The sequence below is a fragment of the Typopeltis vanoorti genome, chromosome 18, assembly GCF_054136105.1.
Source record: "Typopeltis vanoorti isolate ZY-2024b chromosome 18, IOZ_Tvanoo_1.0, whole genome shotgun sequence".
NCBI classification, from domain to species: domain Eukaryota; kingdom Metazoa; phylum Arthropoda; class Arachnida; order Uropygi; family Thelyphonidae; genus Typopeltis; species Typopeltis vanoorti.
In genome coordinates, this window is record NC_143566.1 from 21,062,599 (window position 1) to 21,078,240 (window position 15,642).

Sequence of the window (15,642 nt, forward strand, 5' to 3'; positions counted from 1 at the left end):
CCTTACATTTTGCAACATTGAACTCACATCCCCATTTGCTTGCCCAATCACTCAATTTATTCAAGTCTTCTTGCAAGGCCACAACATCTTCACTACTCTTTATGGTTCGTCCCAACTTTGCATCATCTGCAAACAACTGAATATCTCCATCCAAATCTTCGCCAATATCATTAATATACAAGTTAAATAGTAATGGCCCTAAAACAGATCCCTGAGGCACTCCACTAGTGACTTTCCTTTTCCTGGATATTGCACCCCCATACACAACTTGTTGATACCTATCAGATAGCCAGTCTCCAATCCAATGCACTAATCTAATATCCAACCCCATCTGCTCTAGTTTGACTGTCAACTTATCATGAGGTACTCTATCAAAAGCTTTTGCGAAATCCAAGTATATTACTGTGTATCCTTCTCCTCTGTCCAAGGAAGCAGTCACTTTATTGTAATAAGTAAGTAGATTACTAAAACACGACCTCCCTTTAGCAAATCCATGCTGTCCATCAAAGATTATACCATTGTTGTCAACCCAACTCCGGATCCTAGTTCTCACAAGCTTCTCCAACAACTTAACCACAACACCTGACACACAGATAGGCCTATAGTTTGATGCTCGAGTTCGATCACCTCCTTTATGAAGTGGCACAATCTTGCCCTCCTTCCACTCTTTAGGGACTTGACCAAGTGCAAGACTCGTATTAAAAAAATATGTCAAGGCAGGTGTCAACTCACTGGCACATTCCTTCAGAATACACGGTGATATATTATCAAGTCCCACAGCCTTATTTACATCTAGTTTACTCAACTCCCCAAACACCTCTTGCTCACTTACAGTCAGTCTCTCCTCCCCATCATCAACTGCTCTTAATCTCTCCATGAAGTCACATTCACAAGATTGAAAGATCTTTATGAACTGCTCATGAAGTATCTCCACCACACATTCTGCAACAGCTGTCTTTATACCATTTCCTCCAATCAATGTCATCCTTCCATAATCATTCTTTCTTTTGCTGGCTACATATCGAAAGAACTCCCTAGTATTCTTTTTAGCTTCATTAGCTAACTGCTGTTCATACCTCTCTTTAGCTACTCTCACCAACCAAGTCACTCTCCTTGCCTGGTCTTTGTAGAACTCATGAAATTGGTTACTTCCACTTCTCTTATGCTGCCTCCACAATGCCCTTTTTCTCTGTATTGCATGCTTAATCTCTTTATTCATCCATCTCACACCTAACTTATTTAACCTTCTCACCCGTGGTATACATTTAGACATTGCATCCACTAAATATTTTTTGAAAATCCCCCAAGCTGCATTGATCTCTTTTCCAGCTAACTCCTCATTCCATGCTACACCTGCAAGCTGTCTCCTGAGCTCTTCATAATCACCCCCCTTGTAGTTCCACATATACCCTTTTTTCACAGGGGTCCTTGCACTGCTGGCAACCACCCAAGTAATCACCTCATGGTCACTTTCACCAATTGGTGGATGATTTGATACCTCATTGATAATTACATCCTCCGATGAGATGACCAAATCCAAGACCCTTAATCCTCTTGTGCCCTCTGTTACATACTGTCTGAGGTAGTTATCCCTCAAAAACTCAAGAAACTCATTTTCTTTACTTCCAGTTGCTATCTCTTCATTCCAGTCTATATTGCCATAATTAAAATCACCCATAATGATCACCCTTTTCTTATTTGCTTGGCTTATTTGACTATACATTTCACTATCACCACCATCCACATTACCAGGTCTATAACAACATCCCACCAAGTATTTGATTCTATTCACCTCTATCTCACACCATAATGCCTCAAAACCACTGGCCCCATTTCCCTCTTGCATCTCTACCTTGTATGGACATAACTCTTTCTCTATCATCAATAGCACTCCCCCTCCCTTTTTACCCCTTCTATCCTCACGAAACACATCATACCTTTCCATCTCTATTCCTGTCAGGATGTCATCCTCATCTAACCATGTCTCACTTATTCCGACAATCTCTGGGTGCACAGACGCAATTAGTGCAACCATTTCATCCGCCTTGTTTCTTATACTTCTAGCATTGGTATACAAACACAACAACTCGTTTCTGGATCTACAGCTAGTTCCACTGATACCACTCACTAGATGTGATCTCTCCATGCTGGACTGGGGCCATTTCCCTTTCTGCTTCTTCATTTTAGAACCCTTTGCAATTCCATCTGTTTCCTTTTGATCCCTGATCATCCCATTACTTTCCTGCCTACACATTCTCTCACCTCCTCTTGGAGCATCCACCTTTCTCACGCTGTGTATCCCTGTCCACCCTGAGCCTCCCCGTTTCCCTGCTCCTCTTGCACACCCATTCTCTCATTTTCTATACTCATACCACTCACTTCCACATTCATTTCCACTCTTTCAATCTCTCCTGTCTTACTCTCCTGCTCTTCCACATCACTCCCCTCTCGATCTTGCACACCCATTCTCTCATTTTCTATACTCATACCACTCACTTCCACATTCATTTCCACTCTTTCAATCTCTCCTGTCTTACTCTCCTGCTCTTCCACATCACTCCCCTCTCGATCTGATTCATTCTCTCTATTCACTTCTCTACCTTCCAGCAGCAGTCTCTCCAAGCGACTCACACCATAACCACTCAAATGCAGTCCATCGCTCCCATACAGCTCACTTCGTCCCTCAAACTCATTCCACACATTAACAAACTGTACTCCCATCTCCTCACACATTTCAGCCAGAATATCATTCATAATCCTTGCTCTCCGCCTCATTTCACCACAATCATACCTAGGCAACACACTGACCACCCTTCCTGTCACACTATTCTCCTTTATCTTTCCAAGCAGTCTCCTGACATTCATTTTGACATGCTCTTTGTTCTCTCTCAAATCATTCGTACCAATTAATACAATTAACTCTTTTGCTCGTTCCCGCCTCATATTCAATGCCTCAATCACTCTACTCATTTTACCGCCTGGAAAACATACCTTGTGCATTTTATCCTCTAGCACACCTTTAATAATGGAGTCGCCATACAACGCCACTCGCTCATCTTTTGTTAACTCTTTCATGCCATCATGATTTATTTTAATAGTTTTGACCTGAATTCTCTTAATTTCATTCCGCATCCATTTCATTTCTTGCTTCATCCAATCCAATTCACCTTCTGAACCTCGCGACACATTCACTCTATCATTAAATCTTTCTAACTTTCTAACTCTCGACCCCCTCTTCTCACTTTCCCTCTCATTCATCCTTCTTTGTTTCCGTACTTTCGGTCCAACATACGTCCAACTTTCACTATCATTCTTCTCACTTTCACTCTCACATATCTTTCTTTGTTTCCGTAATTTCGGACTAACATGCGTCCAACTTTCGCTATCATTCTTCTCACTTTTACTGTCATTCATCTTTCTTTGGTTCAGTACTTTCGTTCCAACATGCGTCCAACTTTCGCCATCAGTCATTCTTTCGATTTTTTTTACTTGCGATTTCTGCACCACGCCATTTCTACTTTCATTCGTTCTCTCAATTTCGTTTCTTTCCGCCTCACTTTCGTCCCTTTTAACATCCGTTACGGTTGTCAAATCGCTCTTTTTCTTTTTTCCTGATTTTTTAACATTTTTTCGCCTGTCTTTCTCGCCATCCTTCTCTTTCAAACGTGCACTCGCGACACAATCGGTACTAGCACTTTCTGTCATCAACTTCATATTCGCATTCATCAATTCCTCGTTCAGGTCACATTTCGCACACACCCTTCTTCCATCCGCACTAAACATCCACAAATCATTTATGTAATCGAAGGAATACATATGACAGACCTCACACTTAACGAACCGACTGAAATCCAAATTAAAATCATGGAATGACAATGCCATTTTTTTTTTTTTTTTTTTTTTTTCTGCAGGTTACTAGGTCTAATATTAACGTTTTCGTATTTAGTTTAAGCAAGAAAAAAAAACCCACACTAATAATATCGGTAGCGTACAACGTTTACAGCCGCTCTTACTTAAACAATTACGCATATATACTTAATTATTCCTAGTAAAACTTATCTGAATCAGGAGCTCTTCAAAACACGTTCGTAGCGCTTGACCCACTCTCAATATGACCCACTTTCAGAACTCTCAATATGTTGAAAGTTTTTTTACCTTGGTTCTATTATACGTTAAAGATGTCAAGAAGTTATATACTTGGTTTTTAATCCTTTAAAATAGTGGGATAGTGGGTCTTCCCATTATGCATAGTATTTTACACATCCAAAAAGGGTGTGTGCTTTGTACTAAGGGATACATACTAAAGCAAGTGATGTGAAGTCATTAGCCTCTCTATATAAGTAGCTCAGACGTGAATATATTTTATGCGCAAAACATTAGTTTGCTTTTTTGGGTAAAGATTTAAATATCAAGTATATAATTTCTTGACATCTTTAATATATATATATATACACACACAGATAGTTCCCAGGTTACAGACGAGATGCATTCCTGAGAACATCTTTAAGTCGGATTTGTATGCAACTTGGATCTCTGATGAACAGCTCATATACTGTAATAATAATAATACTATAATGGCTCATATGTGGCAATAATAATACTGTGTAATACTGTAATAATCAGTTACAGAAATTATTGTGCTCTTTCGTTTAATTCAAACAAACAGAACATAAAAACAAAAACTCATACAAAAAGTTTAGATAGGAGATAGCAGAAATTTCAAAAAAAGAATATTAAAGATTAACACTCATGTAATGTTGCATCAATGTCTTGCTTATTGGAAGAGGCATTTTTGAGGCAACTAACATTAATTGGAAGATGATGATGGAGATAGTGCTGTAGAGGATGGAGCAGGTGCTGGAGAATCAGGATTTGATTCTGTTGCTGGAAGAGGGGAGCTTACCACTGAAGTCGGTTTCTTGAAAGGTATCTAGGGTTGTTTGCACAGCCTTTTTCTTTTTTTTCTTCATAAATGGCCTTGTAGCAGCTGATGTTCTCACTAACTGCATGGCAAACCTTTGTAAACTGCTCAATATTAAAATCTTGCTCCTCAAGCTTAGTAAAATCCGGCTTCAATGAGACAAAAGGCTTCAGCTAACTCTTATGTTGTAAATTTTGTTGGCCCTGGATCTTTTGATTCTTCATGTTCTTGTGTTTCTATCAGCTGCTTCTCTATCTCCATAAGGTCTTCATTGGTTAATTCATGTGAATGGGACTCTATTAAGTCAATAACATAATTTTTACTGATGCCTGTACAATTATTGTGCATTGCCACTATCTGCCACAGTTTTTCTGCCTTTGGCGATGTCCTCTTCTGTGAAGCCACAAAAATCATCACAGAATTGAGCAATGTTTTTGATGGCATCATAGATGTTGTAATTCTTTCAGAACTCTCTCTCAAGGTCATCACATCATCTTCCGTAACCCTGACTGCTTGTGGGAATGTACGCTGTAAGTAATAAGCCTTAAATGCAGAAATGAATCCCTGGTCCATTGGTTGTAATAAAGATGTAGTGTTGGGTGGTAAAATTATTTAATTATTAATTATCCTTATGGGGAGCCTTAGGAACCCGTTTGTAAGTACAGGATGCCATAAGTCAGGTTGTCCATAACCCAAGGACCACCTGTATAGGTAAATGTTTAGCTGATTTATAAAGCAAGTTCGCATGTTGAAATTAAAGTAATAAAAATTGTATCTTACCTTTATGTAATGGATTTTCCATAAAATATAAGTCAAAAGCAGCATATTTCTCATGCACAGCAATATCTTGCAGTACAGCTGTCAATTCTTTTGCTCTCTGAAAATTTGAGAAAGGTACTACTGTGATGATTTATTTATTGTGCTTTTAAACTTTTCATTTCATTCATATATTTTCTGTTTACTTTTATGTTTAACAATGATAATTTTTTAACTGTAAAAGCGAATATAGAATATACAGGGGACCATGCTCTAAAGGGTCATATGTGGATTTTTTTTTTCCCCAATCCAGTTGTGCTCTGTAATAGCAGGAGGGGGGCAGGGGACAATCTCACACTGGATGACAAAAAATTATCTATAATCTAGAAATGTATTGCAGGAGGACTATATTAATTTTTTCCCTTCCTTCCCTTTTAATGAATGAAATTCAGTGAAGACAAAAGAGAAGAGCTAATGTATCGAATTTGACACATTTCTAACTGATTGAATTTAATAAGGAGTACTTTGAGAAGTCTTTAGTTAACTAAGTAACTATATGAAGGCTTGTTATTCAGACCAGTGGAATAGGATTGCAACAACCATTTATAGTTTAATCAAAAGAAACAGTAAATGGTATTACTGAATACCTTATATCCAACATGTTGACTTGCTAAGTATCAGCTCTTTTCCTCCACCCTGTGGGGGAGGAAAAGAGGAATATTAGTAATATTCCACATGTCTGTTTTTGTACCCTTTATTTTTAATTTATATATTAGTGATATTGGCAAAGGTTTAAATGGGAATATGTAATTGTTGGAAGATGATACAAAGCTGGAGAAGGCCACGAGGAGTGGAACAAATGTTGAAACTGAACAGGAAGATTTGAATACATTGAGTGGCAAGTGAACGGACCACCAGCTCAGTCTTATAAGGCAAGAATAGGATGCAGAGTATACAACTGGTGTGGATATCTTGACAGAAATGAGACATCTATAGGTCATGGAACATGTGGACCAAGACTGTGAGCCTGTTACACCAGATTATGACAGGAGGATACTGAACAAACACAAAGACATGCTTGACAAACCCGTTATTTATATTCTTATTTTTATCCTTTATCAAGTGCAAGCAAACAAAAGTTTTGCATGGAGTAACTTCATGACCATGTTGCTTGTATAAGGAGGCAGACTGACTTACATCGGATTACTGTAGTATTCCATAATGCACAGTATGTTTCCATTTGGACAATGCCAAATATTGCAAGGCATTATTGGGAATGGTCACTACCAAGACTGGTTTGACCTTTAGTAAAGTGTCATTATTGGGAGCTAGGTCTATGGAGATAACGAGCATTAAATCAATGGTAGAAATCATATTTCCATGTTCCAAACTGGAGGTGGGCTGACATATTAGAAGGCATAACAACAGAAGATAGCCAAAGACAGGCAGGAGACCAACGATGAGATGGCAAGATGAAATAGACTGCTGGAGTGTATGGGTGATGAAAACTGAATGGGATGAGGCATTCCTCAAGGTGTACTGAATTGGTAAGGACCCAGAGATGAGTGACTGGAATGTTAGGGTATTCATCACCATCCTCCATCCACTTATTAGACTCATTTGTCATGTTTATGGTCAGGTAACTTGCCTTTCATAAGGATCAAGCACTCATCAGTATGCACTTTTATATGACAATCTAAGCATGCTAACTCAAGTGTGATCATATCAAAGTCTTAAAAAGAAATTTTGTTATCCTACTGTTCAGCAGAATAATCGTAATCTTATTTATTGTCTTTACTTTACCACTTTTGTAATCAGTTCTCTGGCATTTCAATTTCTATTATCATTCATGGATACCAATATATGATAAGCTAAAGCCTTCCTTAACAAAGGCATGCAATGACTTCCCCATAGTTTCATATCCTGTCCATCCTTGAATTTTTGCTTATTATTATCTAGGCATCTCCATGGAGTTCAAAGACTCATTAAACTATTATTCCCACAATGCTCTCAAACCTCTTGTTAGATCGTACTTTGGGGTGTTAATGTTACTTAATTCTGAATATGCCTTATAACTACTTTCTCTGTGGTCAGGGATTGTAAGGTTTTCCCCTGGGTAACAAACCCTAACAAATTGATATTTATACTCTGCCAGTTAGAGTTATTATACCTTAGATAATTTCGGGGACTCTGAAAAATGTTGCAGTCGTGGACCCTCCTCTTTCTTATTTGGTTATATCTTTCTTTCCCCTTAATCATGGTTTGTAGTTTAGTGAGTAGCAAATGTCGGTCTCAAATACAAATTTAATACCAGGATTTCAATTGACAAAACAATGTTTTATTTTACCTCCATTTATTTATTCAAATCCAATCTTTTGCCTCCGTCACCTTCCTACATCAGCATTGATTAAAGTAATCTTTTCACAGTAATTTCTCCTCTTACTTGTTATGTAATGAAAAAACTTTTGGATTTATTTTGGCCTGCTTAGCTAATTTTCTCTCATAATCTCATTCGGCCTTTCCTATACTGGTCACCCTTCTCGCTTGCACTTTGTACTGCTCATGAATATGCCACTCACCGTTTCCTTTATATTCCATCCACAGTGGTTTTATTTATTTATTTTCTCTGACTACTTCCCATGCACTACTAACATTTTTTCCTTGCAGCTTCTCAAGCCATGCCACTGCTCCAAGATGCCTCATCATCATAATACTAAATACAAATATCCTACCCTGTCCTTCCCATCTGTCCATTAGATGGGTTTTTACATTCTATTCTAGTATATAATTTTCTATATATCATGTTGAAAGTTTCTGGATTAAACTACAAACACAGGAATGAAATAACTTAATGTTTGCTAGCATTATCAAAGGCATTTTTAAGATACACAGTCAATGGAAACTAGAAGTCAATGGCTTCTAGAACAAGGAGTCACATGCATGGAAGGTGACAGTGGCACTCTCTGCAGTTGTTTTATGGTAATTGCTGACAGGCAGTGCACCAAAATTTATGCAGAATTACACCATTTTCTGTTACAGTTCAAAAGGGTTTGGAACACATGAGCCACTTCTAGGAACAGTCTCTAATTTAAAGTAGCATTGCTTTTTTTTTGCCTGACGAAATGATCTTATCTAAGGCATGTTGGGCTATTCCGCTTTTTTTTTGGTTGTCTATACTGAAGATACTTAATATGTCCTTTTCTCCTGTTAGTACAGATATCTTATAATAGAGTTCTCCATATGGTATCCTCTCATATACCTTTGCAAAGTTCAGCAGTTTCATGATATAGCCATTTCAATTATCAAATTCAAATGCCATTAAAAAGCAAGTATATCACACTTGTTCCTAAACTCTGGCTGTAACTAATTTTTTTAATATCCTAAGCACTACCACTCCAAAGATACTAATCATTCTGCAGCATGTTACTTATCTCTGTCTTGGAGAATTTTTATGTCTTCTAGAAAGTAATTTGTTTTCTTGGGACACTGTCCATTCTCTCTCTCTCACACATACACACACACGCGCGCGCGCGTTCCTGTCACATTAGTTGTTTTGCTATTTCCACTTGGATGATATACCCTCTCGCAGCATGATCATTCAGTAATTCAACTTTTTTTTTTTTTTTTGCTTTTGTCACTTTTCTTCTGTCTATATTCATTAACATTATTCATTTTCCTCTACTGGTAGAATTCTTTGGGATTTCCTTTTGCCTGCTCAAGTAATTTCGTCTTGATCTGGTTTTGCCTTCTTTACTATATTAGTTATCCTTCTTGCTCGTACTTCATACTGCTCATGAGCCTATTGATATCCATTTCTTTTATATTTTTTCTGCAACATTTTCTTTTTTTTTCCAGCTCCTGTATAATGATACTATTAATCAATTTGATACCATTTGCCTCAAAGATCCCTTGATGATTAATCTCATGCACTACTAACATCCTTCTCTTGTATCGTCTTATATCATGGAAACACAAATGCCATTAGAAAGCAAGCATATCACGCTTATTCCTAAACTCTGGCTGTAACTAATTTTTTTTAATATCCTAATCACTACCACTCCAAAGATACTAATCATCATCATTATTATTCATGTCTCCATGGAGTCAAAAGACTCATCGTGGGAGGTCTTTCCTAAGAAACAGAGTCTATCAAGACTCATCGAGGGAAGGTTCCCCCCCCGAGAAACACAAAGTCTATCATACCACTCCTTAAACTCGTTGACCGTTCTCCCTCTCACCACTCCATCAGGCAATGCATTCCATAGTTCAACCACCCTCCATGCAAAGAAACCACTCCTCACCTCTTGCAAACAGTTTCCTTTCGTAACTTCCAGGGAAGGCCTCTTGTCGTCACTCCTTCCCACTGTTCAACCAAGCGAAAGAACTTCCCAGTCTCAACCCTGTAACCACCTCTCGACAGTTTAAAACTCTCAATCATATCACCTATCCTTCTTCTGTCCACCAAACTCTGCAGTCCACATTCCCTCAGCCGATTCTCATAACTAACATGGTACAGCCCTGAAACCATCTTTGTTATCTGCCTTTCCACAGTTAATTTATCCCCTTCAAATCCTGGGGACCAGATCTGAGAACAATAGTCTAAGTGTGGTCTGATCAGTCTTATACAATGGAATGATAACAATTTTATCTCTGCAGGTCAGTGTCCTTCTCATTATTGCAGCAATCTTTTGTGTTACCTTCACTACCTTTGCAATATGTCCCCTAAATTTCAGGTTTCTATCAATCATCAACCACAGATCTCTTGTCTGCTCTACTTCCTCCAGTATAACTGCTCCCATAGAGTATGCAGTGTCCCATCAATGTTTCCCAATCCTCAAGACCTTACATTTTGCTGCATTAAATCGACACCCCATTCATTTGCCCATATATCTAGCTTATTCAAATCCTCTTGCAGGGCTACCACATCTGCACTATTACTAATAACCCTTCCCAGCTTCGCATCATCCAAAAACAACTGAATATCCCCTTGCAATCATTGATATAAAGGTTAAACAATATAGGTCCTGGTACTGAGCCCTGTGGAACCCCACTTGTAACCTTCTGCCTCTTTGATATTGCTCCACCATACACAACTCTCTGATACCTATCAGACAGCCAATCCTGAATCCAGTTGACCAATCTGACATCCAGACCCATGTGATGCAACTTGAACATCATCTTATCATGTGGCACCCTGTCAAATGCCTTTGCTAAGTCTAGGAAAATGGCAGTATATGCCTTTTCCCTCATCTAATGCTCTTGTAACTTTATCATAAAAGGCTAGCATATTGCTAAAACAAGAGCGCCCCTTCACAAATCCATGTTGACTCTCACAGATAACATTACCATCATCTGCCCAATGCTGTATACAGTTCCTCACTACTTTCTCCAAGATCTTACTAACTACTGATGACACACAAACTGGCCTATAATTAGACACTTCCAGTCTGCTACCACCCTTATGCAATGGCACTATCTTACCTTCCTTCCATTCCATAGGAACCTTTCCCGCAGCCAGACTTTCATTGAAAAGCCAGGTCAAAGGCACTGTCAGTTCCCTAGCACATTCTCTCAAAACTCATGGTGAAATACCATCCAGTCCCACGGCTTTACTGAGTATTATCCAGAGTACTCAGTATTTGAAACACACTCTCCTCCTGTACCTCTAAACCTTGAACCTGCCCTATCCCTCTAGTATTAAAACGCACTCCTCCAGGATGAAATACTCCAATAAAGTGTTCACTGAACAATTCCACTATGTCCTCTGCATCAGTTCTATTCCCATTTTTATCCTGCAATATCATTCTTCCACAGTCATTTCTCCTCCTACTGGCCACATAGCTAAAAAAATTCCCTAGGATTTTCTTTGGATCTTAGGGCCAATCTCCTCTCATATTCCAGTTTCGCTTTCCTTACCATACTAGTCACTTTTCTGGCCTGTGTCTTATATTAATCATGCATCTTCTCTTCGCCTATCTCCTTATATCTCTTCCATAGCCTCTTTTTTGTATGCAATTTCTGCTTAATATTGTTTGTCGTCAACTTTACTTCAAATTGTGCCCTCTTCTTCACTCGTGGTATACAACTTACCATTGCTGCTAACAAATATTCTTTCACAATTTCCCATGCACTAATGATATCTCGGCCTTCCAATTCCTACCAACATGAAACTTCCCCAAGTTGACGTCTTAGACTATTATAATCACTTGCCTTATAATTCCACATACGTTCCCGTCTCTTTGTCCTGTATGTCTATTCATTTTCCAAGTCAAAACCATATGGTCACTCTCTCCAACTGGTGGGAGAGATGTCATCTCAGTTATTATCAACTCTTCTGATGCTATAACCAAATCCAAAACTCATGAATCTCTTGTTCTCTCTATTACATGTTGCCTAAGACATTTGTCCCTCAAGAATTCTAGAAATTCCACTTCCTTACATGCATCTTCCTCTCCCCAATTTATACTACTGTAGTTAAAATCTCCCATAACAATCATTCTTCTTGCACTTGCCAATCTCAACTGTCTAAACATGTACTGGTCCCCCCACCCCCTGTGCTCCTGGGTCTGTAGCAACATCCCACTAAATATCCTGTCTTGCCTACCTCTACCTCACACCATATGCTTTCAAAAGCATTAGTGTCACTGTCTTCCAAAGCTTCCACTTTTAGAGGACATACGTCATCACTTATCATAAGCAGTAATCATTCTGCAGCATGTTACTTATCTCTGTCTTGGAGCATTCTCTGACATACTTCTCAGGTTTGTCCTAATCACTGGCTCTGTAGTTTCACATATCCCTTCTTAACTGAAAATTCTGTATGCTTAGCTAACTTCTAGGTCAAAACTGCATGATTGCTCTCTCTATTCAGAGAGAAAGAGTTCTCCTACTCTTAGGTACGGACAAATCTTCTGATACTGTCATCTGATCCATGACTCAAACTCCAGATCTTTCCATCACATACTATTTTAGGTATCTCCAAATCTTCATAAATTCTATTTCCTTCTCTCCATGGGGCCTTTCATCTTCTGGTCTGTGTCCTCATAGAAGCTTCCCCCCAATAATAATTACTCATCAGTGCCTGTTGAGCTAATTTGCAAAAGAACAGCATCTAGATCTTCCCTTGCAGGCTTATAGTAGTGACATATTAACCTATCTCACAACAGATAATCTCATGTCTCCATGATACTGAACATCTTCCCTTATTGGTAGCAATTCTTCTATCATCAGCAATCTTCTTCCTGTTCTATTCTCTCTCTCTCTCTTTCTGTGTGTGTGTGTGTGTGTGTTTGACAAGTAGGGATAAAGAATGAGAAGGAATATAGAATATATAACTCCCATTGGGTCATAACATTTCTGTTGCAAGTGAAAATTGGAGCAGGTCCAAAAACAAGCAGCTAAGGCACTATCAGGACTCTGAAATATTGTCTATTGAGAGAAAAAGGAGAGAAAGGTGTTGAGAGAATGTAAGTAGTAGAATTTGGTGAATAGGTGGTTATGACAGAAATTTTTTTTTAAATGTCAAAGGATTAATAGAGAAGAGATCATACATACAGTGGAAAGTGAGAAAAGGGAGGACAAGAGGTCATACCCAGAAGTTGTGTGAAGAGAAGAGTGAGGAGTAGATATTTTACAGAGAGAATAAAATGCATTACCAGGAGTGTTGAAAAAGTTTCAAGTTCAATATATATATATATATATATATATATATATATATATAAGAAATATGTTGCTTACTGAGCAAGATCTCCCACATCTGTTCATTCCATGGAGATTTGTTATAGTAACTTATTAACACTAGATCACCACGGAGTCAAAAGACTCATCTCCTTATTCACCTTATACACCTTCCAGGTATGTCCCTTTGTTCTACCCCCTTTTCCCATTCTGCAAAAAATTTCTTCCACAGTAACAACCCTTTACCAACTTAAATGTCTCAATTATATCCATTCCCTTCCTCCTATTCATAAGACTTTGCAAACTGCATTCCCTCAATCTGTCCTCATATCACACATCCCCCTGGTCTTTCCAGCTGGAACCTTTCCAACATATCCTCATCATCATGAAAACCAGTGGACCAAATCTGTACACAATAATCCATGTGAGGCCTGACCAAGGCCCTATACAACAGAACTAGAACCTCTTTATTTCTACAAGTTAAGGTCCTCTCCATCATTGCCATAATCTGATGTGATATCTTCTCAACTTGTGCAATGTGACCTCTGAACTTCAGATCATTGTCCACCACCACCAGTCCAAGGTCTCTTATCTCCTCAACTTCATCAGAAAATTTCCCTGCTAGGTGTATACTTTGCATTCCATTGTTGCCTATCAAATTTCAGAACCTTACACTTGGCAACATTGAATTGACAGTTCCATACTGTTGCCCACTCATACAACCTATTCAAGTCCTCCTGTAAGGACACATCTGCTTGATTTTTCATCACTCTCCCCAGTTTTGCATCATCTGCAAACAGTTGTATATCACCAGTTAAACCTATCCAATATCATTAACATACAAATTAAATAATAATGGTCCCAAAACTGACACCTGTGGCACACCACTAGTTACTTAACTCTTTCGAGATAGTGCTTCCCTCCCCCACACATTATTAGTACAATATACAACTTGCTCATAATTATCTGATAGCCATTCACCTATCCAACTCACTAGTCTATCATCCAATCCCATCTGTTTAGTGACCAACTTGTGATGTGGCACTCTATCAAACGGCTTTGATAGAGTGCCACATTTAAGTATACCACTGTATATACATCTCTCTCTCTCATCCAATGCATTCACCACCTTGTTATAGTATATAAACAAGTTTTACAAACTTTCTTATGTTCTTGTACCCATTTTTGTATCCTATTCTTCTCCAACCTTCTCCAATACCTTAACTACAACTCCAGATGTGAAGATCAGCCTATAATTTATCACCTTAGCCTTATCACCACCTTTGTGAAGTTGAACAATTTTGCCCTCTTTCCACTCCTTTGGGACTTGTGCAAACTTGCTTGTGTACTTGTACCCATTTTTGTATCCTATCTTTCTCCAAAGCTAAATCGGCATTTATGGAAATGAAGAGAATTTTAATAAACAAGAATATTAAAATAGGTGTTAGAATTGGAATAGTTAACGCAACAGTTTGGAGTATTACAAGTTATGGAAGTGAGTCATGGACACTCAGAAAGAGATATGGAAAGAATTAATGTATTGGAAATGTGGTGTTATAGAAAGATGGAAAGGATTAGCTATGCAGAGAGAATATCAAATCAAGAAGTTTTAAGAAGAGTTGGGATAGAAAGAACACTGCTCAAGAATATTATGCAAAGAAAGACCAGATTTGCAGGACATCTTCTGAGAGGTTCTTCAGGACACCTGACAAGATATATACAATATATACATATGTAATATATACAAGGGAAAGTTGAGGGGAAGAGAAGAAAGACCAACTAGAGAGTGGTTCAATGACATCGTGGAATGGACTGGTTTAAGAATGACAGAGGCAACAGACAGAGAGAAATGGAGAAGAGCTGCTCATCTGCTGCAACCCTCTTGCTAGAGAATGCTACCAGACGACGACGATCCTTCTCCAATCTCTTAACTACAACTCCAGATATGAAGATCAGCCTATAATTTGTCACCTTAGCCTTATCACCACCTTTGTGAGGTTGAACAATTTTGCTCTCTTTCCACTCCTTTGGGACTTGTGCTATTGCAAGACTATTGTTAAACAGATAAGTCAAGGCTGAAGCTTACTCCTTGGAACATTCCCTTAAGATACGTGGCGGTATGTCACAAAGTCCTATTGCCTTATTTACATGTAGCTTACTTAACTCCTCGTGTACTGCTTACTCACTCACTCACTATTAAGTCTTCTTACATTTCATTCTCTACACTTGAACTTCTTTACAAACTTGCTTATGTACTTGTACCCATTTTTGTATCCTATCCTTCTCCA

The 15,642-nt window shown here is 38.4% G+C and overlaps 1 protein-coding gene across 1 annotated transcript in view; it reads right to left on the reverse strand.

The window, feature by feature from the left end:
- Positions 1–15,642, reverse strand: part of LOC150096529 (acyloxyacyl hydrolase-like) — a 236,400-nt gene that overhangs the window by 15,020 nt on the left and 205,738 nt on the right. Inside the window, exon 16 of the mRNA XM_090408466.1 lies at positions 5,702–5,798. Within this exon, the coding sequence (XP_090264592.1) occupies positions 5,702–5,798 (97 nt within the window). The remainder of the gene's footprint in view (positions 1–5,701; positions 5,799–15,642) is intronic.